The sequence below is a fragment of the Mirounga angustirostris genome, unplaced genomic scaffold (assembly GCF_029215605.1).
Source record: "Mirounga angustirostris isolate CCGP_5_RB_7025 unplaced genomic scaffold, mMirAng1.0.hap1 SCAF_10, whole genome shotgun sequence".
Lineage (NCBI taxonomy): Eukaryota > Metazoa > Chordata > Mammalia > Carnivora > Phocidae > Mirounga > Mirounga angustirostris.
This window is the reverse complement of record NW_026991718.1, coordinates 52,801,388-52,829,366: the sequence shown is the minus strand read 5'-3', so window position 1 is coordinate 52,829,366 and position 27,979 is coordinate 52,801,388. Positions and strand designations below refer to the sequence as shown.

Sequence of the window (27,979 nt, the reverse complement as noted above, 5' to 3'; positions counted from 1 at the left end):
CCACTCACCGTGACAGCAAATGCTTTCAGGTGTCCCCTCCCAACCCACAGCAAGGGCAATGAAGGCCAGTGAAGACAGGGAACACAGGAGTGAGAGAAGGATACGAGGCACTGGGGCAAGAGAGAAAGAGGGAAAGAGAGAGGTGGAAAGAAGCAAAAGCAGAGCTGCAGAGGCGAGAGAAAAATATGAAGAATTGAAGCAAAATATTAAGAAGAGTCCAACAGACAGATCCCTTCTGATTTTCCTCCTCTTGGTCTCGGGTAATTTTATTTTGTCCAAAAGATTTAATTCTGCAGTTAAAACTGTTTATAATTTTACACACGCATCCTAGGATAGCATCTGTATCCTTTCCCCTCCTCCCCTGCGAGTGCCCTCCCCACCTCCTCTACCCTCTGCAGCGGTGAAGGCCAACACACCGGGCCTTGCGATCCTATTACCTCAGGAACGTCCTGAAGGCCCCTCTGTTTTCTTTTCTTGACCAGGTGCTGCCCTCTAGAGCGCAGTGGTGCTCCGTGGGCTCATCCTTTGCTATGGTAGCTTCAGGCCACTGCCTCTGGAAACCATCTGGTTTCTGTATTAAATAACCCCTCCCCTCAAACATGCAGCATCCTTTACCTGGTCCTGCTGCTCTGAGCATTGGCACAAACTCAACTGATAAATGCTACACCTACATATCCAACAGTATTTGGGAAATGTAATGCTTCCTAGGTGGGTGAAATTCTTGGTGCTAATTATCTTGACATAAATCCTACTCAGAGAAGAGTTGACTGAGAACGTACCATTGGTTTTTAATATATACACATTTGATTGAGTCATGCACACGTGTGAGTATAATCCACCTCTATGGAACCGAAAGAGCTTTATGAGTTTGTCTATGTACACATATACATACACAAATATCTACCATCTGACACGCTCTTTCTGCTTGGGGCTTGCTGTTTTCAAATTGACCTACAGGACAATTAGGGGGGCTTGCCCCTTGCTATTGGAAATGGCATTGCCAGGAAATGGCAAGTCCAAAGAAAAACAGATTGGAAGGGATGAGACTGTATTAGCAAAATATGCATTTCGTACAACAAACTGACCTGCCCATTTCCGTAAGGCAGCAAGCCTCTATGATCTGTACACTCTTATTAAATAATCTCATTAAATAGGAACACAAAATATACACATTTACAGTTATTAAATAAGCACAGGACTCCTCTTCTATCTACAGCCGCATTCGGAGACTGCCATGCCTTCATATTTGAACTTGTAGGTGACGACGCCCTTGTCTAAATAGAGGATGGAGATGGGCTCTAGTTTGGTGGGCACACAGCAGGCTTTGGAAGCCTTTTGGGAATTCTTGAGGTGGACCAAGGCCTGGATAATTGCATGCTTTGTGGGTGTGAGATGCTCTGCCAGGGGGTAGTTGCAAACCCCACGGCATTCGTAGGCTTCGTATCCAGGTGGGGCGATGATCCAAGAGTCCCAGCCAATCTCCTTGAAGTCAATGTAGAGCGGGGTCCTCTTACAGTAGTTTCCTTTAGCGTTCCTTCTGATGCGGGCAGTGGAGTCATAGATGATGTTTGACCTCATCTGCAGCAAAGCTTCTTCTCCCGGCCCACTGGAATAACCGTCCAGGCCCAAGTGGTCAAACTCCAGTAGTTGCTCATGGGCGATCATTTCATTCAGTTCCTCCTTCCGCTCCTTCTCGCTGCTCTGGTCATCAGAAAACACGACAAGCAAGGGGACATGCTTATTCCGGGCACTGGTGTCTATTTCCAATTGTCCCCTGCTAGCATCCTCGGCTCCGTCGTGTCTGCTCTCGATGTGGACCTCCAGCTGGTGGGTGGATGAGCCTGACTTTTGCCAACGTCTAATGGCATCGGTGACATCAAAAGTCTCCCACTCACTGTTGGTTCCATAGATCTCCCCCGACACCAAGACCAGCATGCTTCTTTCACCCTCAATGTCCCCTCTGCTCTCAAGTACCTCAAAAATGGTAATTTTCCGGTCTACTCCATCATATATCATGCGATCTCTTTGCACCAGTGTGTACAACCTGAGTTCGGCCATGATAACCTCTTCATGGTGAGGAATGGACACATTGAAGAGGAGAGGGTATTTTCGGAGCCCGTTAAAACTGGCTGGCTGGGAAAACAGATCTGAAAAACAAAAATCAGATTTGTAGTATGTCACAGAGGAAAACAGATGCTTATTTATGCAATAGGAGGGCCTATCTGTGCGGGAAGCTTGATACAGAGGAATGAGGGGGAGGATCAATGAAAACAAACACAATGTGAGATTTCTCCGACAGAAAATACTGAAAGGTCAATGGTAGAATGCTAAACTGACTTAAGCTGCCAAGATTAAGACAGAAAGTGGCTGCCTAATGAATGGGAGAACACTCTCTCAGCCTTGCTTGCATAGCTTATCGGCCACAGAATTACAGAGCTGGGAGGGACCCTGGAGATTGTGCAGGCAAGCCCCCAATTTTCCTAACCAGTACAGAGCCATCAATGGAACATGGGGAGGTTGCTCTTTTTCGGAAGCTTTTCAGGGATGAGCACTTCGTGGCTCATCTTTGCATTCATATTTGCATTCATAATAGGTGAAGATTCCCCACATGGTTGGCTGAGCACTGGTCTTCCTAAAAGACCTCCACGTAGATCGGAGGTTGGTAAACTATAGCCCGTGGGCCATATTGGGCCTGCTTCCTATTTCTGGAAATAAAGGATCAGGGGAGCACAGCGTGGCCCATTTATTTCTGTGTTGTCAATGGCTACTGTTGCAATACAATGTCAGAACTGCGACAGCACATGGCCCACAAAACCTAAAATATTTACCATCTGTCTGGCCCTTTACACAAAGAGTTTGCTGACTCCTTCTCTAGACACCAAAGTCTGACAAGGTCAACAAAATAGCCATAAACCAAGGGGGTCACAGCAGTTGAATTTTGGGTGTGTGGTCTTCAACAAGGAGGAATGGGAGAAAACGAACCTTGGGATAGATTGGTTGCTTTAGTCTTGTACCCTTAGCGGCTGGCATGGAGTTTGGCACATAAGAATCACTCAGAATGTTTATGAAATAAATTGTTACAGGTCCTTTAGTCTCAGAAGCACACCTCCAGATATTATCATGTTGACTTCCTATCTGAGAATTTTATAGGAGCCCAAAGCTCTTGTATACTTGCCCCTGGTAATACATGACTACAAAATATCCCTGAAGGCTTTTGTCATCCATCAAAGGGTTCCATGACACCAGAGTGCTAAAGACCACCAACTGAGGGGTTCTTTGTCATCTTTGGCAGTGTTTTCCCAACTGTATACCCGATTCATTATTTTAGTAGGGTCCCTGTTCCAGATTGTACTCTTTAATATTTTTCTTTATATGATTATTTTTATACTTACTATCTCTTTTAGGCCTGTCCTAAGGAACAACATTCATGAAATGAGGGCATTGAGGTGATTGTCATGTGGATTTTTTTTCTGATCCACATTAATTATTTCACATGATTCGTAGGTTTCTCTGTGAAGGGTACCACTTAAAATCATCTCATACTCTGCCAGTGGGAAATACTGGCCAATGAGATGAATTGAAACACTAGCATGACCCTTAAAACTAGCTATAACCAGTTCTTACCCTCTTGATCTAGTCATAGTTCCCATTCATCCCCTACAGTGCATGGAACATTGTAATTGAACAATTGATATTTGTAGAAAGGTTCAAGAAACCATAAACCTGCCTAGTTAGGGTAGACAGGTATCTTCACCATTTGCCAAAACACTCCTTTGCCTTGCTGTACACCACACCTCTGGAGATGTGCTTCTGACTCTGAGAAAGCCTCCTCTCCTCCCCTCCACCTCTCTAGCTGTGATCCCTCATTGTGGGACTTTCCCTTCTTCACCTCCCTATCTAGAAGTTTACTGCCTTCTGGGTCACTTGAATATTTACTCTTTTTTTTTTAAGTTTTTATTTAAATTCTAGTTAGTTAACATCTAGTGTAATATTGGTTTCAGGTGTAGAATTTAGTGATTCCAATATTTACTCTCTATATCTCTCCTTTGAGCTTTGCCATTTCAGTTTTCTTTTTATGAATGGGTCTTCCCAACCAGATTGTCATCATGCTGGCAGAAAGCCCAGCTTAAACTCCTTCTATGCCCCCGAGCTACCACGATACCTTAAACAGAGGCAATGTGTCCAAAATATTAACTAGTTGATGGTTCTGGACATCAAATCAAATTGATTTATGGGCATGGCATAGGTCCTTAATACATCAAGTAACTTGGGAGTTGACCCCTCTTATAAGAAAAAAGAGACTTGACTCTCGTAGGACAGGGAGCATGAGAAAACCAAAAGTGGGGGAGTAGACTGGTTGCTCTGTCCATGAGAAAAGTGCAAAATAAAAGCTCATGGTAGTGGGAGGAAGGGATTAATTACAAAGAAGCACAAGGAGACTTTTAGTGGTGATGAATATGTTCACTATCTTGATAGTGGTAATGGTTTCAGTGGATGTTTATATATGCCAAAACCTGTCAAATTATACACTTCAAATAATGCAGGTTATTGTATGTCAATTATACATCAATAAAGTTGTTAAAAAAAATAAGTTCACTGTGCAAATATACAAAGTATTATATGGAGGTGTTGTGTTCTAGGCAAGGGAACTGATGTTATTGAGCATATTTAAATGTGCCAGTGTTTTGCAAACACTTTCATTTAGTTCCTACAATGACCATTTATTGCTATTGTGTTCGTTTTACACCAGAAGAAATCAAGCTTCAATGCGGAGGACTGACTTCCCCAAGATGACAGAGTGAGGTCAGAAGTGGTAGGAATTAAAGTCATGGTTTTTCTACTTTAGAGGTGCATTTGTTTTCCCCTGATCAGTTAGATTTGGAAGAGGGGTTTTTTTGGTTTTGGTTTGGGGGGGCAGGGCGGGCTTGGTTATTGTCTCCAAGGCAGCTGCACTGTGCAGACCCAAAGAGTCAAAAGAGAGACAGGAACAACCATTAGAGTCAGCCCGGTGCAGGATTCATGTCCTCAGGGCTGCGCATTCCACCCGCAGAGCAGCAGAGATGTGGGCAGCTGGGTGGCCACAGACAGATCCGCTCCCGCTTTCACTGGTCTCCGGTATTAAGACCCCCTGGAGGCGCCTGGGTGGCTCAGTTGTTAAGCGTCTGCCTTCGACTCTGGTCATGGTCCCAGGGTCCTGGGATCGAGCCCCGCATCGGGCTCCCTGCTCAGTGGGAAGCCTGCTTCTCCCTCTCCCACTCACCCTGCGTGTGTTCCCTCTCTCGCTGTGTCTCTCTCTGTCAAATAAATGGATAAAAGCTTAAAAAAAAAAAAGACCATCTGTAAACTGCACTTCCTGACCTGCATCATGCAAATCCTCCATGGGAGAAGTGAGAACTAAAAAAACTCCTGTTTTCCCTGGGTATGTGAACATTTTCCCACCTATGCTCTGAACCAGGCACCCAGGGCTCAGTGCTCAGAAGTGCTAGGAAGGGTGCCCTTGGAAGGAGGCCATTTATTTTCAGTTCAGACTCACCCCCAAAAGGAATCTGTAATTTCAGTTTGCCATTTCCATTATGTTACTAAATGTTACTGAGTAACATTTCCAATGTGTTACTGAATACCTAAAAATTTGGCAGTTATCTAAATTTTAAAGGCAAATGGTATCTTCAGGACTGATCAGTACCCACTCCACATTTCCTCTAATGCCTAGAATTTAAGGAATTCCTTAGTAATAACTAATGTTTGTTCAGCAATTCATAGTAAATGCAATGCTTTCTTACTTATAACCTCTTAGAAATCTCTCAGTTGTGTCACGTAGGTATATTATCCCCAATTTACAGATGAGAAAACAGGTTCAGAGAAATTAAGCTAATTATCCACAACCACTAAGTCAATCCTGCCTCAAAATTCCAAATCCCAAGCTATTTCTTTGCTACCACCTTTCTGCTTTTAAGAACAGCTGGTCAACATCAATCAAAACCCTCTTTTGTACCCTGTTAATGACAATGGTAAATATTAAAGAATTCATTTCTTTGGATCCACATCTTTTACCATGCATATTAGGAAAAAATATATATTTTGGCCTACTAGCACCATATTAAATAAAAGATTAACTTGCTAGGTCATTACATTTAGTCATTGAATAAAGCTGAGGGAGCTAACATCATTTTCCTGCTGATATTTAAAGCTTGCACATTGCTATACATAAAGACACTGAAATAAGCTGGATCATTAACTGGGCCATGCATACGTCCTGGACATTATAAACAGTAATTTAAGGATGTACACGTCACATACACACAACAGTTCTTTTATACAAGTTTTCATCCTGTCTGAATATTTCTTAAATAAGGTCAGGAAATGGAACCACATTAAAAGTTTGAGTGAAGCACAAGTCACGATTTTTGGGTTTTGTCTATTTTCATTCTAAGTAGAAGTTGACAGATTTTTTTAGTCAATTAAAAGACAAAGGGAAACTGAGACCTATCTGGAAAATAACAGACAAAGGTATAGTGGTACCCCAACATTAATTTCTTGTATTACTTGCAGTTCAAATTAAGAAATTTTAAAGACCAAATTATGATGTCAAAATGGTAGACACTTTATGACTTTGAATTAAAAGATATTCTTAAGTACCTTTTAATAACATTTGGGAAATGACCATGAAAATGGTATAGACCAAAATGTGCATTGTTTTTGAGTATCTGTGTACATACACCCTTACATAGATGTATTCACCCTTATCTATGTTATTTCCATGCATTGTAAATTAACTTCTCACTCCTTGAAAAAATCCAAGCCAAATTCATCAATAAAATGTAAACTTACCTTCATTCTTGAAACTCCTAATAATGTTGGCCGATGGCATGGAGGTCCGATCTGTTGCGAATTTGTTGTAGAGTTCCAACATGTACTCGGGTGGGTCCACCTTGGCCGAATCCTGCGAAGGGATGTCAGATAGGTTCAGTGTCTTGAGAAATTCATTTTTCATGCTCTGCAGCAATGTATTAAAGTCGACACCATCTTGCTCTGAGAAGACATCGTCGAAGAGGGGCATATCTTCTTCCAGAGGCGACTGCTCCAGGCTCATGATGGGGCTGCCAGAAACCGAGTGAGCCACCAGGCAGAAGAGAGCGCACAGCTGCAGGGCCAGAGAACCCATGACTCTGCTCAAGCCCCCAGGCCAACCCAGGAAGGTTTAGCTCTCCTGGGCTCTAAGTGGCAGTTTTATCTTGTGGAGCGTTAATGTCTCGTGTCACTGGAGACAAGTTTGGAAACTCTTCGCCTCTCTCCCCCTCCCCCCCACCTCTCTTCCTCTCCCCCCAAAAGTCAGGTTGCAGTAATTGGATAACGAAATCCCCTATAGGGGCCTAGCCTTTCTTATCTCCCTAGTGTAAACTTGTGCACCAGATTTTGTTTCTATCTCGCGATCCTTTTTTCTTTTAATGAGCATTTTATAAACATTTCCACATTCTGACACTGGCTAAGAGATAGGACAATTTTCTCCTTGCAGAAGCTCTGCTTCTCTTCCTTTCAATTCACTTCCTTTCGGCAGGAATGCCTAAATTCTGCTTTTATGTGGTTCGCTTTCACACATGCATAGAATAGATACTAAGAATCAGCGCAATACACATCATGGCACCACGTATTATTAATTCAAGTGCTGGGGCTTCCATCTTCACATCAACAGTTCTGAAGAAAGACCAAATATCCAACAGCTCCAAGTTAAGTTAATAGACATAAATGCAGTTCTATAAATTTCTAGAAGCTTACATTTTTAGAAACAGGGAAGTATAAACTTCGTGGTCAAGGGCCTTTTTCATACAGATTTGATCTGGCTAAGTGGCTTTTGAAAAATAGGGTGAGTGTTTAATTATAATAGCAACTCAAATTTATTAGGTGCTTTCCTATAAGCAGGCGTTGTGCTAAGTGCTTTACATCTCTCACCAAATGTGCTCCGTATAAGAACCCTGTTATTATGCCCGTCGCACATATGGGTCACTAAGGGTCGGTAACTAGCCAGAGGTCACAGAGTCACAAAGTGATAGAGTCAGGATTTGAACCGAGGCATTCTGACTCTTACGAAAAGGAAAAAACAATCAGACTTTTAAACAAGTGTTCCCCGAGACTGGGTCAAGGGCAGAGGTGCTGAAAGGCTAAGTCTCAGCCTAACCCTTCCCCAGAGAGTCCACAGTCAGGAGGCAATGATTTGCAGCTGGATGTGGAGCTCAGGTCCTTCACCCAGGCGATGAATTATGAGGATGATAAAATCTCTGCCCACTCCATCTTTATGGCTACATCACATGGATCAGGTGGCTCTGAGTAAAAGTTCGGCAAACCACATTGTTGGGCAGGTGAAAAATGCCAAATGCCTTTGTCTGAGAAACAATGGTGAAATTGATTGTGTGCCTGGTTGAAGAAAGACAAATGAAGTTCTTCTCACTCTCCAGCCCCAGTTAGTGGCAGTGGCGGCTTGGCGTGGTCGTGATGGGCCCGTGGACGACCCCCGGAAGCAGTGGGACTGGTGTGTCCTGACTTGTTCAGTGCGCTCCCTGTGCGATTCGGGTGCCCTGCACTGTGTCCAGAAGGCTGTGTCTCGGTATTTGGTACACGGTAATACTCTCTCAGTTTCTGAGTTACATTTTAATTAGGTTAGCTGCAGTATCTCCACTATCCCTTTTCCCGTAAGCCCCCTATGGAGCCGTCTTCTGATTCTTTCCTCCCCTAAAATGTAAGTTTACAACAATTTTTTGAACTACCAGAGAAAGACTTGTATTTTGAGGAAAAGTCTCTGCTCAAAATTGTCCGTGTGTCTCGTAGCTGTTGATTTTGATTCAGGGCTCTGTCTTGGTGAAAGGTTCTGCTCCTACATTAAAAAGACAATTGCAGACTGAAAATAGATTATACCCTAATAGGCCCACAAGTGAGTGAGTCCAACCCATCCTACGGTGGGCTTGACCACGAGGCTCCTGACAGCATACCAGCAGGGTCCCTGTATCGTGTCCTGCATCAAAACAAGCACCCGTTTCTCTTCACACACACACAGATGTCAACGCACACTCCAAAACTCTAAATGGCAGGCATGCGCGTGTAACTGCCACAGGACAGCCGAGTAAGTGGCGGCACTTAGAGCCCGGGTGCACGGGCTACATGGGTCAGGAAGAGGCACGGACATCCCACCCTGCCAAGTCCCAGCTCTTTGCGTTCTAAGGGGAAAGACAGGCAACTGAGATTTCTACCGGATCCCCTGGACTCGGTGTTCGAGGAACTGTTGGGGTGAATGTATGGACCAGTTTCTGCATCATAAATGTTTATATTTTTGGCTGACTTAAAGATAAAATAGGAAAATATCTATAACCACATCTCAATGCCTATGACTTCTTGAAATGCAAAGTCCTTAAGCCCCACACCTGCGCTGGGGTGGAGGAAGGAGATTGGGCTCCATGCATGGAGGAAAGGGGCATAAGCTTCCACCCTCTTCTAGGCCTGAGATACCTTGCATTTTAGCTGCAGAGTTTTTATCCCCATGACTTTGCCTAGAAGTTTTTCCTGATGGCTCTCATCTGACTTTGAAAGGTCCAAATATTTTCACATTTCTTTTTCCAATCTTGATTTTCTGGACACAATCTATTCTATTACTCTGCACTTGATCTCATTATTTTGGATTCCGCTCATTTGGAATGTGTTGTAATTCATTTAGAGTGGATGAAAGATGACTATTTTGCTGAGCCAAAGATGAAAGTCACGTCTAGATATTTTAAGTGAACCCCCACGGGTGGAAAGCGAAATATTAACTACATATCATGCTTTTCAATCCTACTGCAAAATGCTCCCAAGTTTCTGCTTTACAAAGTTTTGGGCCAACTCTTAAGACTAGTTCTAATAGCTGTACTTACCTAAAGGATCTGACTTAACTCCATTGGATTCTCAAAGCGATCTGTGATCCAGGGAAGGTTGGATCCATTGGACAACACACATGTGAATTCTACTGTGCCCGTTAGGACTGAACAGATCTTGAATAAATGTAATCAACCAAATTCTCCTGACTGACCAAAGGTCAGTGAACTTAAGAGGTCTTTCAACGTGACCCTAGGGCTTTGGAACCACTTGCACCTTGGACCCCACTTCAGAAGCATGACACCACTCTTGCTACTTGCTCAGGAATTTTCAGGACTTTGAGGGATCCCTTCTCAAACCAGGTAGGATAATAAAAATATTTAGTAAGCTATGTAATAGGTCCCAGCCATCAAAACAGATTACAAGCTGAAGTGCCAGAGCAAAATCCCAGAGACCTCAAGTTTCACTTAGGGATCTCTAGATCTTGGGGAGATTGGGGTGGGATGCTGGCAGAGGGGCTTGGGCAGCAGCTATGTACCTGCTTATCTGGGAATATTTCGGTATTTCAGCCTACATATTACTGTTGCACGATGAATGCAAGTATCGCCTAAAATTCCTAAGCCAGAGTTCTGCAAGCTCCATGCTGTCAGCATTTGCTAACTCAGCATGAGGATAGATAGCCTGCACTGATTACTATTCCCTTGCCTGTTACTAGAATCTGCTCTCCGGCTGCCCTCTCGTTCTCCAGCCCAGATCTCGCCCACCGTACCCAGACCTAAGCAACCGTTTGGGCTGCCTCTGCCCTCAGAGGGCTCGGAGAGCTCCTGCCCTTCTCTTCTGAGATCATCCACGCCAGCACCTCCTCTCGAATTGGAAGCTGCCTCGACAGTGACATTGCTCATTAGTCCAGATTTCAGAGCCCGCAGTTTTAGTCGGGGAAGTGTTCCCTTGCCTCTTCTGACCCCACAACATTTAGGTTGCTACTTACCTGAGGCTTATCAGTCTGTCAAGTGTTTCTCACACAACACCACACAGGGGCCATCTCCTCAACTCAGCTCCTCCAAAATCTGTGATTTAAATAGTCCCTTACCTCTTTCCTTCTATAACTTTCTGCATGGGCCCTTCATTCGCCAATAATGAAGCATTCTCATCAATAATTAGGCTAGCAATAAAAAAAATTCAGGCCTTTGTCTTTCCTTCAGGATTTCTTGTGCGCACCTACTATGTGCTAGGTACTGTGCAAAAACAAAACCTGAAGAAAATGGACTAAACCAGGGACCGTGTAGACTTTGCTTTCCAGCTGGGAGAAGAGAGACAATAAACAAATATACAGATAAAGTGTCTGTTGGGTGATGATGAATACAGCAGAAAAAAACAAACCCAAGTAAGAGGATAAGAAATGCCAAAGGCAAGGGGTTGCTATTTCACTGTCAAGGCTGGGGAAGCCCTCCCACGTTGAGGTGAGGGCACCAGCCATGCAGGCCCAGGAAAGAAGGGCATTGTAGGCAGAAGGAACAGCCTATGCAAAGACTCTGAAGCGACCGCATGTTTGGGAGGCATAAGCATCAGTGAGAAGGTCAGGATGGTTATTAAAGTCAAGTGATGGGGAGAGTTACAGAGATGAAGTCTACGAGTAAGCAGGGGCTCGACCAATTAGGAGGTCATGGATTGTTTTTTTAATAGCCACACTCTGCAGATGCAACTTTGCCTTTTCCTTTCTGTCACTGACCATTCCATCTTAAGGGTTTTTCATGTTGCCACATAGTCTTCACAACCGTTAATATATTAATATATTTGCTTACTTGAAATGTGGGTCTGAAAAAGAGAACCCGTGGAGTGGTCAAATAATGTTTATTCTCCATAGAATACCACTGGGCTCAACGGTACGTGGAAACTAATCGTCTGTGCCACAACACGTCTTGCCCGGATTGCAGTAAGAGGCTACTAACTGCTTCTGTCCTCACCTCCTAGCAGTTTATTCTCCACATGGCACCTAGATCCTGATATGACATCATATCATCACTCCTTTCCTCACTCAGAGAAAAAGGCAACGTCTTACAAAAGCCCTCATGGCCCTCCATTACCTCTCTGGGGTCACTGCCTCTTGCTAACTCCACTCCAGCCCCAGTGCCCTCCCTGGTATTATTTAAACACTCCATGCATGTTCTCGCTGTAGGGCCTTTGCTTCACCTGCTCCTCTGCCTGAAACAACCTTCCCCCCAACCCCCACATAGTCACTCTCGCCCCCTTCAAGTCTTTGCTCAGAAGTAACCACCTCAATGAAGCCTGCCCTGAACCCCCATTCCAAATGGTAGCTTGCCAAGCAATCTTAAACCTACTTACCTACTCTAGCATTTCTTACCACCTCCCAACGTAAGATATAATTTATTAATATAGCTTGCACATGGTTTTCTGTCTGTCTTTCTCTGCCCTCCACTCCTTATCCCTTAGCAAGACCATGTGCTCCACAATGCCAAGGATCCTAATTTTGTTCACCGATATATCATTAAGTGCCTAGAGCTTTACCTGGCACGTAGTAGTTGATACATAAGTCACTGAACGAATAAATCATAGTAAACATTCAAATATTCTCTTCCTTAGATTACTTAATGTCATAAAAGCACAGATGCCATATAAAATAAATATCCATTATTAAAGTAGGCATGCATTTTCTTGAGACCCACTCTTTGTACCTAGATCAGTTTTTATACCATAGTATACCATTCATCTAAAACTTGACAAAAAATTAATTTATCATTCTAAAATCTTATTACCATATACACAAAGTGTTTATATAATGTATATAAAAAATGTGAAGATATAATAAAACTGAAATAACCGTGTATCCACCACCCAGTTTAAAAGTGGAAAAGCCTACAGTGAGGGGCCGCCTGGGTGGCTCAGTCAGTTAAGCGTCTGCCTTCGGCTCAGGTCATGATCCCAGGGTCCTGGGACAGAGCCCCACATCAGGATCCCTGCTCAGTGGGGAGTCTGCTTTTCCATCTCCCTCTAACCCTCCCCCTGCTTGTGCTCTCTCTGTCTCTCTCTCTAATGAAAAGATAAGATCTAAAAAAAAAAAACCTACAGTGAAACCCTTCCCAATTCGTCTCCTTCTCCTCAGCAGATGTGATCGCTAAGCTGAATTTTCTTGAATATTCTGCTAATCAATCTGTTACATTTTTATGATTTACTACATATGAACAAATCCCTAAAAATACAAAGTTTAGTTTTGCCTCTTTTAGCTTATATATAAATTGAATCACACTGTAAGTTCTCTTGTATGACTTGATTTTTGCATTCAACAGGATGGTTTTTGATGCACATAGGTTGATGGACGTAGCTGTGGTTCATTGATTTCCACTACTGCATAGTTATGGGTTTTATAAATATATAAAGATTTTATTTGTCCATTACACTGTTGATAGACAGTTTCTTTTCTCCCCATTCAATACAGTGCTACTACAAATAATCTTATTGGCAAAGTGTTTTCCCAAATGATTTTCCCAGTTCTGTTTCTCACAGGAGGAGTCCCGTTGTTCCACATTCTTGCCAACACTTGTGTTGGTTGACTTCAAGGACTCCGGTTGAGGCTTAAGGGCTCGCTCTTCTGTTGCTCTCCCCATTCATTCCTGGCATCTGCAACAGAGCATGAGCTCGTTTTCTGGACAAAAGGCATAGTTTAAGTTGGGAAGCAAGCACTGGTTTAAAATATTGTGTTGGCTCCCACAACTCTATAATGAATGATTCAACCCATGTGAATCATGATATCCAGGAGCAAAAAATGTTATTGAGAGACAGGATAGGAGGCTTCTATGAATGTAGCAACATTCCAAGTTCATGAATAAGAAGACAACATAATAAAGATGTCAAGATTCCCTAAATCACTACAGAGCATCGATAAAATTTCAGTCACAATCCTAACAGGACTTTTAATAGAGCTTGAAAAGATAGTCCTAAAATTTAAATGTAGGAGCAAAGGGTTAAGAATAGCTAACATACTCTCAGAGAATTCTATGAGAGACTTTCTTTTTTTTAAGATTTTATTTTTATTTATTTGACAGAGAGAGAGAGAGAGACAGCAAGAGAGGGAACACAAGCAGGGAGAGTGGGAGAGGAAGAAGCAGGCTTCCCGCCGAGCAGGGAGCCCGATGCGGGGCTCGATCCCAGGACCCTGGGATCACGACCTGAGCCGAAGGCAGACGCTTAACAACTGAGCCACCCAGGGACCCCTCAATGAGAGACTTTTCATACCAAATATTAAAACTCATTAAAAATCAGCAATAATCAAGATGGTATTGTGTTGTTATAGAAATAGATCAAAATAGAAAAGAGTCTGGCAAAAGACTCACAAATATGAAAAAATGATACATAATGGCTGGCATTTTGCAGGTAAGTGGGAAAAGTATCAGTGATTTGATAAATGGTGCTGGGGTCATTTATTGGAAATATTGATTGCCTCCTTCACTCTTTATGCAAAAATAAAATCTAGATGGATTAAGGCCTTGCTAGGAAAGAACAATTTTGAACCTTGTGTTGCTACTCTAGAGCCCTGGGAAGAAGTTCTGGGAGAAGGGTGCCTTTCTTCCTAAGAACTAGGACCTCATCAGTGAGCTCCAACTCTTGAAAATAACAAGAAGATAAATGGTTCTCTTATCCCCCTTTGCTCAAAAAAGAAGAAAAGACAGCCCCACCTTTAGAAAAAGTATATAAATTGATATTATCCATCAAATTCCAAAGAGACAAAATATTATTATGATTATCAGCTAAAAAAAAAAAAAAAAAAAAAAAAACTTCACCAAGAATTTCTTAGCATAGTGAGTTCCCCAGTTACATTTTAAACTGAGTTTTTTCCTCCTTTCAGAAACACATTTATTCATGGAGCGAGGCAAGCTTTTGCATGTTACAGAAGATTATGTTATCTGTATCTTAAGTAACGTTTTCATAGTTCTCCAAAGCTAACAAAATCTTTTTTGGCATGTGCTTCTTAAGTAGTAAGGGCTAAAAATGAAAATGCCCACTGACCTAGGAGATCCTATGAGTGGCATAGACCGTCCATCAGTGTGCTCTTGGGATCACTCGAGGTGTTTGACCGCAGCGCTAAGCAACCATCCAGAGTGCGAAGACAAAGACGTAAACCCAGCCAGGGCGCTCTGCCATCACACTGAGATAAGTCAAGCCCTTTAACACCAGAGGCTGCTAAGGGTTTATTCCACACTCTCAGCAAGATAAGCTGCCATTCACGCCTCACAAGACACTCAGATCTGGAAAGCAGCTTAGAGGAAAAACTAAAGAGACATGAATAAGTCTAATTATTTCAGGGAAGGAAACTAGGAGATTTCTGGTTGTTTGGGCTCCAGTTCCATGAGGACCCATGAAAAGCATGTCTCCTGGGCTTTCCAAACATGGTGATGTGGAACAGGGGAGAGGAATAAACCCAAGGTCATGCACTAAGTCCCACTGCGTGTCAGCCATTTGCCCCCATGATCGGAGCCTCATTTTGCTATGGTGGCATTTATTTCCCCGTTTTACAGATGAAACTGAGGTCCAATATGATTACATGAATTCCCCTGAGGTCATAGAGATTGGAGAAACTTGGATTTAAACTCACTGCTCCCTCCAACTTGTCCAAACAGGTTGATGGTCCATATGGTTGGGCTCTGAGAAGGTGGCTAGGGCATGATGTAAAACCTTGACTGCGGTTATATGTGTAAGTCAGGTGTAGAGTGTTGGACTTCTCTGTACTAGCTGTTAATGTGGTTTCCCTGAAGGCTGAATGCACAGGTTAAGGTTTTTAGATTTCCTAGGACGGTTCCAATTTCAAATGTTCTGTCCTGTTTCCCCAGGACAAGCAAAATATGACTCCCCTTTCTTTTTCCACTAAGAAAATATGGTCCCCTTGTCTGTAGAATTTGACGTACCTACGTTTTGCCCACACATTCCCTCTTTGAGATCACCACCAAGACCTTCCCTAGAGAGCTGTGAGGTCACGGCAAACACACTCATGATACTGAACTTGGAAAGTGACTAGTGTAAGATGATGGATACCTGGAAGAAAAAAACCAGACAAACATGGTTTTGTTTAAAAAGAGGCATTTCCACCAAATCAGTTTGTGAGTATCAGTGTTCTAGTCTGAGAATGCATGAGCATAAGGAACGTTACAAAAGTAACCCCTTGCTCCCCAGTTTCACGAGCCACAGAGGCAAATCCTAGAACTGAGACTCGTTGCCTCTCAAAGGGGGAAGGAACACCAGAGGTCAGCCTAGCTGGCCTCAGACACACTGCAGGAAGAGAGAAGGAAGGAGAGAGAAATCACTGAGACCTCCTTATCAATGGGCAGCCACTCTTCTAAATACTTTCACTTGACAAGTTCAGAAGGTTGCATGCCAGAAGGGCTTCTTGGAGAGGGTCTTCTGTATCAGAGTGATAGCCTAAGTGTATTGTGACAGCACTGTTGCTGGGCATCATGCATCTCCTTGTGAAATCACACGGTCTGCATGTGACCCGTCTCCATGAAATGTCATGCTCACAACAAAGAAAAAAAGAAACTTGAGGCCACGAATAATTTTTGGATTTAGGTAATGTTGGAATAGCAAATCTATTTACGGAATCAAACTTCTGGTTTCTAAAGGAAAAGAGATGATCACTTCTGCCTTAAAAGGCTCCGTTACCCCCCAAGAAAATGTCTTTTCATTATTTCCCTTCAATGGAAAAAGGTCAGGTTACAGAGTCAAGTTCCAATCTAATCATATGATGTCATAAGACAGCAATTCTGTTTAAACAATCTTTACAAAGCAATGCGAATATATGACGGGAAAAATGACAAAGTGAATTTTAGATAAGTACCTTCAATGAAGCATGTTCTAGTACAATTTACTTTGTGTGGAAGTTCAGGAGACCAAAGCCATTGATATGGTTGTTTGCATGCTATCCAAAATTATTATTTGGATTTTGTGTCAAGGCCTTGTGTTTCAGACTTGTTGGTTAATTACCTCTGGGGATTTTGTGCAGTTGGGATTGATAACAGCATCTAAAAGGAATTCTAGTGAAGGATAACAACAGAATTCTTTAAATAACCAACCAGGCAGCTAAATGGAGTTTGGCTAGACGAATAACAGAAAATTGTAGGACTTTTTAAAGGAGATTTCTGCAGTCACCTGATTCTGACACTCTTACCACACAGTAGTCATCAGCTTAGCTAACATGAAACACTGGAGTAATAAAGCCAAGTGACCAAATTTGTGATAAAAAAGATTCCAAAATATGCAGACCCAAGCTGTTATTCCAGGCACAAGAATGGTCATTCTCTGTTGCATGGTTAACATACTTGTGAGTTCTATCAGCTTCCCTGAGATAAGGTTAGAATGCCTGTCTTCTTGAATACAACGGAAAACTTGAGGGCAGAGGCTGTATCCCATTCATTTATCCTTGGAACCTAGTATGAAGCTTGGCACGTAGTACCTGCTCAATGAAATCAATGAACAAAGGAGTGCATTTCTGATATGATGCCATTCCATACTTATCCTCTTGTATTTTATTTTATAGTACTGTACAGAGAATTAAGCTGAAAGATGTTCAAAGGAATCTACATTTAAATTAACGATACCAACCTCCCTAAATGTCTCAATCTTCCTCAACTCTGTGGATGCATTCTAACCCCTAAAAGCACTTATTATCTCTTGCCTCTTGCCATCCATCTTCTGTCCTGAACTTCCACTCTCCTATAGCTACCTACTTTCCTTTCTCAGGGGTCTCCTTTGAAAATATTGAGGTTCTCTTCTTGACCATTTCTTTATGGATTGAGTGTGTTAGTCATACTGGCCAGGATTTGACTCATGAGAATTCTGGTCCTCCAAGTGGCGGATGAGACCGAGGGTCTGGGCATCCTCTAATGAGGAGAGCACATCCTTCCCAACCCCCGACTCCCTTCCCTAGGTCTTCAAGATGAAGGTCTCTGGACCCCTTCTTGTTCTTAATTTGTTTTCTATATAGTCATTTTTCTTCTCCAATGGATTGGATTGTGATCCAAAGGGAGACAAGGAGACTGTTTCAGCCCCATAAGCTTTGAACCTGCATATAGCCAGAGAAAAGGTGTTCCTCTGCTTGGTCCAGTCCAACTCTCTGGGAGACTGCATTAGGTTTGGGGCAAAATCCTCATGGAACTAAAATGATTTTGGTTGGACCATCCCCCTGCTCCACAAATGTTGCTCTCTGGAACTTGCGGTGGTGATATCAGGCAGCTCTCTGAGGAGTCAGGAATCTTGAGCCCCAGCCAGAGGCAACTTATCATGGCTAATAATTCATCATTCACCACCAGCACTAGAACAAATGTTTATTAAGCACCTACACCGTGTAATCCACAGTGGCATGAGGCTGGCAAGGAAAGGCACCGTGCTGGCCACACTGACAGACATACCAAGAACAATAAAAGGCTGCTATTTATTAGGTCTTTCTCTGTGCCTGGCTTTGAGTCCCATGCTTTATGCCCATTCTCTCATCCAGTTGTTCTCCCAACCCTATGATCAAGGTGCTATCATCATCTCCACTTTACAGATGAAGAGTCTGGTCAGAGGGCCAGGAAGAGGAAGATCTAAGATGGACACCAGCTGTGTTCAGTCGCAAAGCCCAGGCAGTCCCTTCAACACTGCATCCCCCAAGAGGGGGCCGCTGGATGGAGGGAGTCAGGTGGCAAAGACAGCACAGCTGGGAGAAGGAGGAGAAGTCATAGAGAACAGAACATTGTCTACGACGGAGGGAAAGAGGAAAAGAGGGAGTTGTGGCCACATGTGAGGTGGTAGAAGTTAGGGAATTTCATCCCCAATGTCCTCCATTTCCTCTGGGAAGTGAGAGGCAACGTCTTCTGGTGAGTAAGATGAGTGTAAGGACAGGGCAGGGGTGATGATGGTGATGATGAGAAAAATAATAACAATAATAGCGAATATGGAGTCCACCGTGTGTCTGACAATAATTTCTTTATGTGAGCGATTCTTTTTCATTCTCACAATTCCAAAAGCCAGGCACCATTTTGCATTCCAGGAAACCGAGGCTCCAACAGATGATATACTAGACCTACTGTGGAACACGTACCAAGTGATGGAACTGGGACTTTAACCCAGACAATCTGCCTCCAGAGCCCAAGCCACTGAAGGGAAAGTGAGAAGCTTCGTGGGGACACGTGGAAAGATGACTCCTAACTTATCTTTCACTTTAAAGATAAAAATTGGAAAAGCAGTGGTCTGAGAGGTGGTGTGGGGGTAACTTTTCTCGTAGCACACTTGAACTGAAAATGGGACAGCTAGGCCACCATGTCAAGGAGGTAGCTGAAACTGAAGTTCAAGAGAGAATTGAGTTGCAGAGTTTCCACAGGGATACCATGTCATATACGTATGATGCATTGTAGGTTCCAAAATTTTGACTTAGTGAGCGATACAATCCAACACATACGTAAATCCCAACCCTTACGAACATCACTAAAACATATCATTTCCCTCCATCAAATACAGTAAAATATAACATAAATTTTAAGCAACCTCTCTAGAATCTTATCCAGTCCATACAAGTAGGACCAGAGCCATCTCCATACTTACTAAAGCCAACGCTGCTTTGAATTTCAGTCATGCTGTAAACTTCAGGAGTGAAGTGGGCCTGCAGAACCACAGGGATGACAGCAAATATCGTGGGCTGGTCTGAGACGGTGTACGTCCTCACCTCAGGGCACGAGGGCACGAGGGCACGAGGGCACGAGGCAGCCCTCAGGGGAAATAGCCAGTGTTCAACCCTGAGAAGTGGATGGGGCGGGGGGCGCTGAGAGGGAGGATGGCAAGGGCCAGAGGCCTGGAGAGAAGGCCTTCTGCGGGGAGGAGATAAAAATGGGCTCCTGCTTTATTTCCTTGACTACTTGCTCTTCTTTACTTGGTATGGAGCCAGTGAGAGGTTAATTTCCCAATAGAAAGTTCTTCTTTCGGTGCTGAGTTATTGCAGATCACTCAAGTGTTGTATTAATTAAATTAATGAACACCCCCGGTAAGAATTGGTAAAACACTTTAACACGACCTTCACTTTTCTTTTTCTTCTTCCTCTTTTTTTTTTTAACTAGTATTACTGCTGTTTCGCAGACTGTTTCCGTGTATTCCTCCCCACCCCCTTCAGCCAGTGTCCCACAGCTCCCACCCAAGGCCATAGATCCCATGCTCTGCGCACATGTGGTACATGCTTTCCATGCTCCCAGGAAGGAAACTTCTGCAGGACCTCACGCCCTCTGCGGCGTGCTCAACAAGCACGTGGCTTTCGAGCCTTCTCCTCTGGCATGTCTTTACTCTTCCTGGTGCTGACTGTGTGGTGGTACTCCCATGTCAGCTGTTAATTGAATCTCTAAATTTCTACTTTTTTATTCCTAGGAAATCCCTCTGAAACTGCGAAGATTTTATTTTCACCTTCGTGACTGGAAAACACAATTTAAAATGTATTGCCCAGAGTCAGACACAATTTAGCCTAGGACTTCCTGCTGTTTCCAGTGTAACCCTGTGGCCGGAAAACCTTGATCCTTGCTCTGATTAGGCAATTTTCTTAACCCCTCAAAACCTTACTTTTGTCATCAATAAACAAGGGGAAATTGTGCTGGAAATAATAAGGCTTGGTTCTAATCACTGTTATTATGAATGTAGAGATCAATTCAGCTCCACCATTTGAAACTATTCTCCCCTTTTAAGTAAAATCTTGTTTTAAGATGTAGTATCTTCTCTATCTTTTATCATGTCCTAAGTTATGGATCAAATCCTTTTGAAAACTTAGAAATTATTTTAAATGTTTAAGTGAATACACAGTTAACTCTCATTTAATGAGAAGGTGTCATTCATTGCAATGGCCCATTTCGTTTATGCTGGTTAACATAGCCCTTAGAATATTCCACACAAGAGAGGCTCAAACCCTGAACTCCAACCAAGTCTCCATTTTGTATATGAAACAGGAAAAAAGTTAGTGAGATGTGCAGTCTGCACCCCCAGGAGAAATGCGGAGTGTCTGTCAGCCTGTCCTCTCGTGGCCGTGTGGGTGTGAATGATATGACCAGACTCAACAGAGGTAAGCTGAAGGAGTCAGGGTATGAGAAATCCACAGCCTTTACTGGATGGGCTTAGGAGTAATTCATTTGCGTGTCTTCTCTCCCTTCTTCTTTCTTTCCTTCCTCCCTTTTCCTCTTCCTTTTTCCTTCTCTTACCTCCTTCCTTCTATCTTCCCTCCCTTCCTTCCTAAATATATGCTTTGAGTGTTTTAGGTTGTTCAACTTTTAAAAATACATATATATTAAGGAAGGAAAACTTGCCTAGTACAGTACTCCCCATCCATTTCCATGTCATTGGACCGTCACAGACACCCTGTGGAGTAAGTAGGGCAGACAAAAATCATCCTTTCTTTTTTTTTAAAATTTTTTATTATGTTAGTCACCATACATTACATCATTAGATTTTTGATATAGTGTTCCACGATTCATTGTTTGTGTATAACACCCAGTGCTCCATGCAGAACGTGCCCTCTTTAATACCCATCACCAGGCTAACCCATCCTCCCATCCCCCAAAAATCATCCTCTTTCTATAAACGGGGAAACCAAGATGCCAAAAGATGAAATGACTCTTCCCAGATAAAATCCTTGTCAAAGACCTCTTACAATGATCATGAAAGTCAGGGGTGAGGGCTCATAGTTACACGAGGTCTAAACTAAGGTGAACAAGGAACTAGGCAGGGCTGGGGTTTTGGGTTTTTTTTGGTAAGTAAAAAAAAAAAACTGTGCTGGGCAGTATCAGAACAATAAATGTAGTAGATTGGTTAATGGTTTTAATAATTTCAGACCCTTGATATAGGTTTCAGTATTCTATAGAATGTTTGCTGACAATATTTTAACAACTGGAATCAATAATTCAGGCAAAACTAGGCACAATGACATCCAATCTCCCTTATATATATGACACCTGGCTTTCCTCTATATTAATCTACAAATATTTCTCACATAATGTATCTCATGTAAGCCCAAATATAAGATAGTCCCTCTGTTTTTCCAATGAAAGATGAAAAAAAATAGACTGAAGGGGGTGGTATCTTGAATACATATCTTTTAAGAATACGATGAAACAGTCAAACCCTAACTTGTTATTTCATTTAATAATTTTAATGTGCGTATGGTTAAATGTTATAGAAAATACATTGCGAGTTTAGAATTGTTTCCATTTTCATATTTTTCAAAATTGCATTCAAACTCTCCGCAGGAATCTTCAACATCAGTGTCATCACATGGGCCATTTTGGGAGTCATTTAACACAGCTCCGAAACCACCCCATGTCCCCTGAGACCCTGCAACATCAGCCTGCCACTAGAAAACTGATGCCAAATATGAATTTGGAGAACACTGGCTATTAGTCTTTTCAGGTTTCCTATGGTGTGTGTGTATGAGCTACCTAAGTAACCACTTATTTTATTGTTTTTTAAGCAGATCTTTAAAAGGTTTCTTTTTTTTTTTCCTTCTAGCATTCAATGGTTGCATTTGGGAAGCACACTTCTAGGAATAATGACAAAATTTGGGTTAAATTTCTTTGCCTCTTTTTTTTTAAATTAATTCAAATAGACTGCCCTCGATAAATACCCATCTGAGGTCATTACACTGTCCAAGCAGTATTTCATGGGTAAAAGAAAGTGACTGAGACAGCACTGTAGCATGAGGCTTTGTAAGGGCTCAGGGTTTCAGTCGCCTTTTCAGAGCGGCTGACATTTAGACCTCTGAATTGGGATTAGTTCAGAATGGACCATGTATGGGGAAAAACGTGGATAATGACAGTCATTCCAGAGAAGGCAGAAATGAGGATCTCAGATTGGAAACTAATTTTAGTTATCCTGCACATGCTCAAGCCCCTGTCACACTCCTCTGTATCTCTCCTCTCCCTGAATGGTTCGCTCATGTAGCAGGCAGTGCCTGATAGCATTTATGGGCATCTTCGAGATGCTCTTCCCACCATACTTTGCAAGAACTCAACATTGCCCTTTGGTACCAATGACTTACGAGAACGACTTGTAGCATTCCATTGCCCAAAGAGCATTGATAGATGTCAGAATTCTGAAATAGCTGCAGGAGCAGTTGCCAGCACAAATCTTGCGAGCAAAACTTAGAGAGTGGTGGATTACAATGTCAGAACTTCGGGAAAGTGTATTCATCACAAGATGGAGTCAAGTGGTTCACACATTGGTGTTTTATCAGTTGTTGACCGTTGTTAGTAAACGCAGAGGTATCCTACCGAGCAGATCGCCTCTGCCCAAAGACTGCCTGAATCATTGATGCAGTAGATTTTTTTTTTTTTTTTTAAGTAGGGGCTTGAACTCACAACCCTGAGATCAAGACAGGAGCTGAGATCAAGAGTTGGACGCTTAATGGACTGAGCCACCCAGGTGCCCTGATGCAGTAGAATTCTGACTAGAATGTATTAGTCAAGATGGGACCCACTCATAGTCCACATATCTCTTCTACTGATGTTTCATACTGCTAGTTAATTTCCATGAGCTTATATCTCATCCCTTAACTAGTTTATGGTTGGATCCTGGGACTGCCTGAGGCCTGTTGGAAAGAGAAGAGCTTACTATGGAAACACGATTCTGGTCCAACAGGTTGAAGATTCCTGGTAGCGATCAGAGATTACTCACTAAAGGGGAATTGAGTGGAGTGTTTTGCAGAACTTCTGGAAACAAAATCAGATGGAGATGGTGCCCACTGGGAGATGTTACAGTGTGAGGGGACAATGATCTGTACCTTTTGGAATATAAAAGAAAGATAAGGAAGGGTTTTCATACTTGGGTATTTTTTATTAACATTCGTCATTCCTTTCTCCACCCTCCGATTTTACTAAGCACGCTCTATACAGCAGACACTTGGATAAGAATTTCTCTATTACTTAGCCATTACTTTGTCTCCAATTCCTTTAATGTTTTCTTTAGTACAATATTTAAGAGCATAGTCTTTTTGGGTCACACAGAGTTTTTTGTGTATCATGCAATAAGACCTTATTGACCCTATGAACTTGAGCTGATTACCGAATCTTTCTGAGACTGTTTTCTCATCTATAAAATGGAGGTCAAGGGGCGCCTGGTCTGCTCAGTCAGTGGAGGGTGCAACTCTTGATCTTGGGGTTGTGAGTTCAAGCCCCATGTTGGGTGTAGAGATTACTTAAAAATAAAATCTTTAAAATAAATAAATAAATAATTAATTAATTAAATGGAGATCAAAATACTCCTTGTCTCGTGGGGTTGTTGTAAGACTAAACGAGATTATGTCTATAAAATAGTTTAAGCTCAATGTGGGAAAATAGTAAGCACTTGCTATCACTATTTACTGCAAGTTTTTCATTTTTCTATTAGATTGAGCCATTTGAAACTGCCATTTTTGTATGTCAAAAACTGTAGAATTTTGGTGACTTTATATGGTTCAACTTCATGTTTGTTGTGTTACCTAGAAGGACTTAACGTTGGTTGTCATTACAGTTGAGGAGACTGATCTCCTAAATAGTGTAAATTAGGAAAGGAATATGTTATCCAAAGACTGGAGGTCTTTTATAAGTTTGTTTCAAATTGTAAGTTTATTTCATTCAGGATTACATTTCTTTGTATAACTGAGCACTTAACTCAGGGCTCTCTACATAGGAAATGATTAATAAATATTAGAGTAATGAATTCATACATATGAAATACCTGAACTTTAGGAAACAGGCAACTACTTTTTAAAAAAGCACCCACTGAGTGGCTCAGTGGGTTAAGCATCCGACTCTTGATTTCAGCTTAGGTCGTGATCTGAGGGTTGTGAGATCAAGCCCCTGTTAAGATTTTCTCTCCCTCTGCCCCTCCCTGCCCCTCACCTGCTCTCTCTAAATAAATAAATATTTAAAAACTTAAAAAAAAAATCGCCCTATTTCCTTGGTTATAAAACTCCATTTCTAATACCTAAGATCCAGGTGACACATCATTTCAAAAACATGAATAAAGCGAATATTTCTGATGTGAGTTGACCCAGTTGAGTTTTGGGAATTAGATCTATCATATAGAAACCATTTGACTTCAATCCAGTGATTCCTGATGAAAAATAAGGCTGTGCAAGCCACAGCATGGAAATGGGTGTTACGTCAAGGGTGAAGGTTGCAGTCATATCTCAGTTCTTCTCCAAAAAAAGAAAGAAAGAAAGAAAGAAAGAAAGAAAGAAAGAAAGAAAGAAAGAAAGAAAGAAAGAAAGAAAGAAAAGAAAAGAAAAGGAAAGAAAAGAAAAGAGATCCCAGATCAGAAATAAAAGAAGCTAGAAGTTATAAGGCTCTGTTTCCAGCCAGGGATGAGAGAACCATACAAAATCAAAAGAAGCTTAGGTTCTTCACTCCTCAACCCACATGCTAAGCAGCTTTACTGTCAAGTCTAAAACCACCCATAGTAAGAAATGCGACTTTGGTTCGTGGTTTTGGTCCAGAGGAAACAGTTAAGTTATGAATGGTTGCTTTGAAACTTGGTCACTGGATGACCCTCATTGAGTTCCAATGAAAGGTGAATTTAATATATAAATTTGAATTTAGAATATAAATTAGGAGGGTGTTTGCAAACCTATAGAGACAGAAAGTAGATTAGTGGTTACAAGGGGATGGGTGGAGGTGAGGACAGCTAAAGGATGTGAGGTTGTTTTTTGTGGTGTTGGAAATGTTCTAAAGTTGCACAGCTTTATGACTTTCCTAAAAAGCACCAGATTATACATTTTAAATGGCTGAGTGATGTTGTATGTGAATTATATCTCAATGAAACTCTTTCAAAAAGCAAAAGAAAAAGTGAAAGAGAAATTTCTTTTACAAACCTTTACCCCTACCATGAAGATATATAACCTTGGTAAGCATTTTGGTGTGTAAGTCTTCTGGACTTTTTTCCATGCTATAAGACCTGTTTAGTAACCTGTCTTTTTAAACGTAACAATGTAATATGCATATTTTTATGCCAATGTACATCATCTTCATTAAATGGCTGCGTGAGACTCCATTTATTTACATATACCTACATTTGCTTAGCCAATATCTTATGATTAAATATTTAGATTGTTTCTTCTTTACCATTTACATACTTCTTTGCACCTAAAAAAATTAACAAGGAGAATCTCTGATAAACAGACTGACGAACCCATAACACATCAGTGGCACAAGCAGAAGAGTTGACTTTTTTTCTTGCTTTTAATGCAGCTCACACGTATAAACACGGTCTCTATGATACATAAACACTTAACTGTGCACCGGGCACAGTGCTTTGTGCTGCAGATGCTACAAATCACACTAATTATCTGTCCTCAGTTCAGCCTCGAATTACCACTTCATGGGCAATATTTCTAATTCCTTTTAGGTAATAATTCAAGATAATAGCATATCTTATACCAGACAGTAGTTCATTTCCTACGGCATATTTTGCTATCATAGCCTACACCATAGAATCCAAGAATGTTATGCCCACAGATCATCTACGGAAACCCTACATCATTATATTGTAGATGCCCCCGCACCTGCCCAGCTCTAGACCCCCTTTCCCCATCAACTGGTGGTGTGAGAGTAGAAGCTGGATCTGAAATAAAATTCTCTTTTTTCCACTGCTAATTACAGTGAGAAATCGGGAGAACGCTATTGCTTTCGGCTAACGCAATTAACACTTAGATGTGAATGATAATAGGTTTAATCTTCCAGGAGCATGAGTATTTTAAAAGAGAAGTCACCAATAGTAATACTTTCGGCATACTTATAGCCCTTGGCCATTTACAAAGCACTTTCATACTGAACCGCATAATAGTAGGATATCTATTGTACAGATGGACAGATCCAAGACTCAGAGGCAGGTCTTCCTTTGTCGGGACAGAAATGGTAGATGGCAAAACTGAAGCAGACACCAGATCTTCCCTCACTTAACCCAAAGCTCTTTCCACTCACAAATTATCCAAATGAATCGGTGGGATGCCTGTCTGGGTATTTTTGAGCAATCTACACTTTCCCCTCCTCCAGCAAGAATAGGAGTCAACCACCTGGCTCTTTACTTCTGAAAATGTGCTCCCCCGACCCCACAGCTAACCGGAGAAATCTGGGTCCTTTGACAGCTGTCTTAACAGACTTAGATGATAGACGATTTCGGCATCTCCGCAGGGCCAGTGCTCTTTACAAAGTTCACCAATGAGCACGAGACACATGCTAGCTGTGCTTATTTACAACTCAGTTTTAGTGGAGGCCAGGTTGAAATATTCGAGGGAAACGGATATGAAATGTTTCAAAAAAAAAAAAAAAAAAAGATGGATTTTGTATTTCTTCAAAACAATTATGCCCAGGGAAGCAAGAGCTCCTCCTAATCCTCTCTGCATTCTTCCCCACGACCCCGGCCGCCACTTGCTGCCCGCCTGAGGATCACGCCCTTTCCGTCACGGGGAGCCATCCGCCCTGACACGTCCTGGGCTCTGTTTCTCCTCCCAGCCTTTCAGCACCAAGTATTGGACACACATTCCTTGAGAGGCTGCGGGAGGCGGCCCCCGTGCGACAAGCAGCTGCGCAGTGCGGATGTACAGCCCAGTCCAGCACGAGTGGCAGGACGGGTTATCACAGATCAAATTCCTGCAGCAGTCACTTCCTCTCCTTATCGGGGAATCGGGGCTTTTTATGAGGGATGGGCTGGACGGACGCCCTTGCTGTGCACTAGCACTCCTAAGAAGCGTGACTTCCCAGCAACGCGATCTGGGAGGGAGCGCTCGGCGGGGCGAGCAGTGGATGCTTCCAAAGAGGGAGACCCGGCCAGCCTGGGGCCTTTCGCCTGGGCGCTCACTCACCCACAAAGGCCGACGGGACGCCTCCATTTGCCGGACCCGGCTGGGCACAGTGAAGATGACAGTGAGGCTTGGTCCTTGCCCCTGAGGAGGGTGGGTGGACAGTGTGATAAATATATTGTGTGCAGGAATCCTGGGCTGCCTCACTGTAAGGGGATCTAGAGATGATCAGGTGTTTCTCACAAGACTGACACTCAGCAGTTCACAGTCTGTCTCCCCGCCTCCCTGAATGGGCTGTGCAATCAGGATTAGAACCCAGAGCCCAATCCCGCTAAGCACACTTCCCACCCACTGCACAGA

At 42.5% G+C, this 27,979-nt stretch overlaps 1 protein-coding gene and 1 long non-coding RNA gene across 3 annotated transcripts in view; one reads left to right on the top strand and one right to left on the bottom strand.

The window, feature by feature from the left end:
• The window catches only part of LOC135361755 (uncharacterized), a 42,456-nt gene extending 15,093 nt beyond the window's left edge, over positions 1–27,363 (top strand). For both annotated transcript variants that reach the window (XR_010405652.1, XR_010405651.1), the window contains 2 exons: positions 20,802–20,914; positions 22,095–27,363. This is a non-coding gene — a long non-coding RNA (uncharacterized LOC135361755). The remainder of the gene's footprint in view (positions 1–20,801; positions 20,915–22,094) is intronic.
• BMP10 (bone morphogenetic protein 10) lies at positions 629–7,316 on the bottom strand. The gene is made up of 2 exons (XM_045884863.2): positions 6,829–7,316; positions 629–2,147 (listed from the first exon to the last, which is right to left on the bottom strand). The coding sequence occupies exons 1-2, from the start codon at positions 7,160–7,162 to the stop codon at positions 1,207–1,209; spliced, it is 1,275 nt and encodes a 424-aa protein (XP_045740819.1). The 5' UTR covers positions 7,163–7,316; the 3' UTR covers positions 629–1,206.
• Positions 27,364–27,979: the final 616 nt, after the last annotated feature.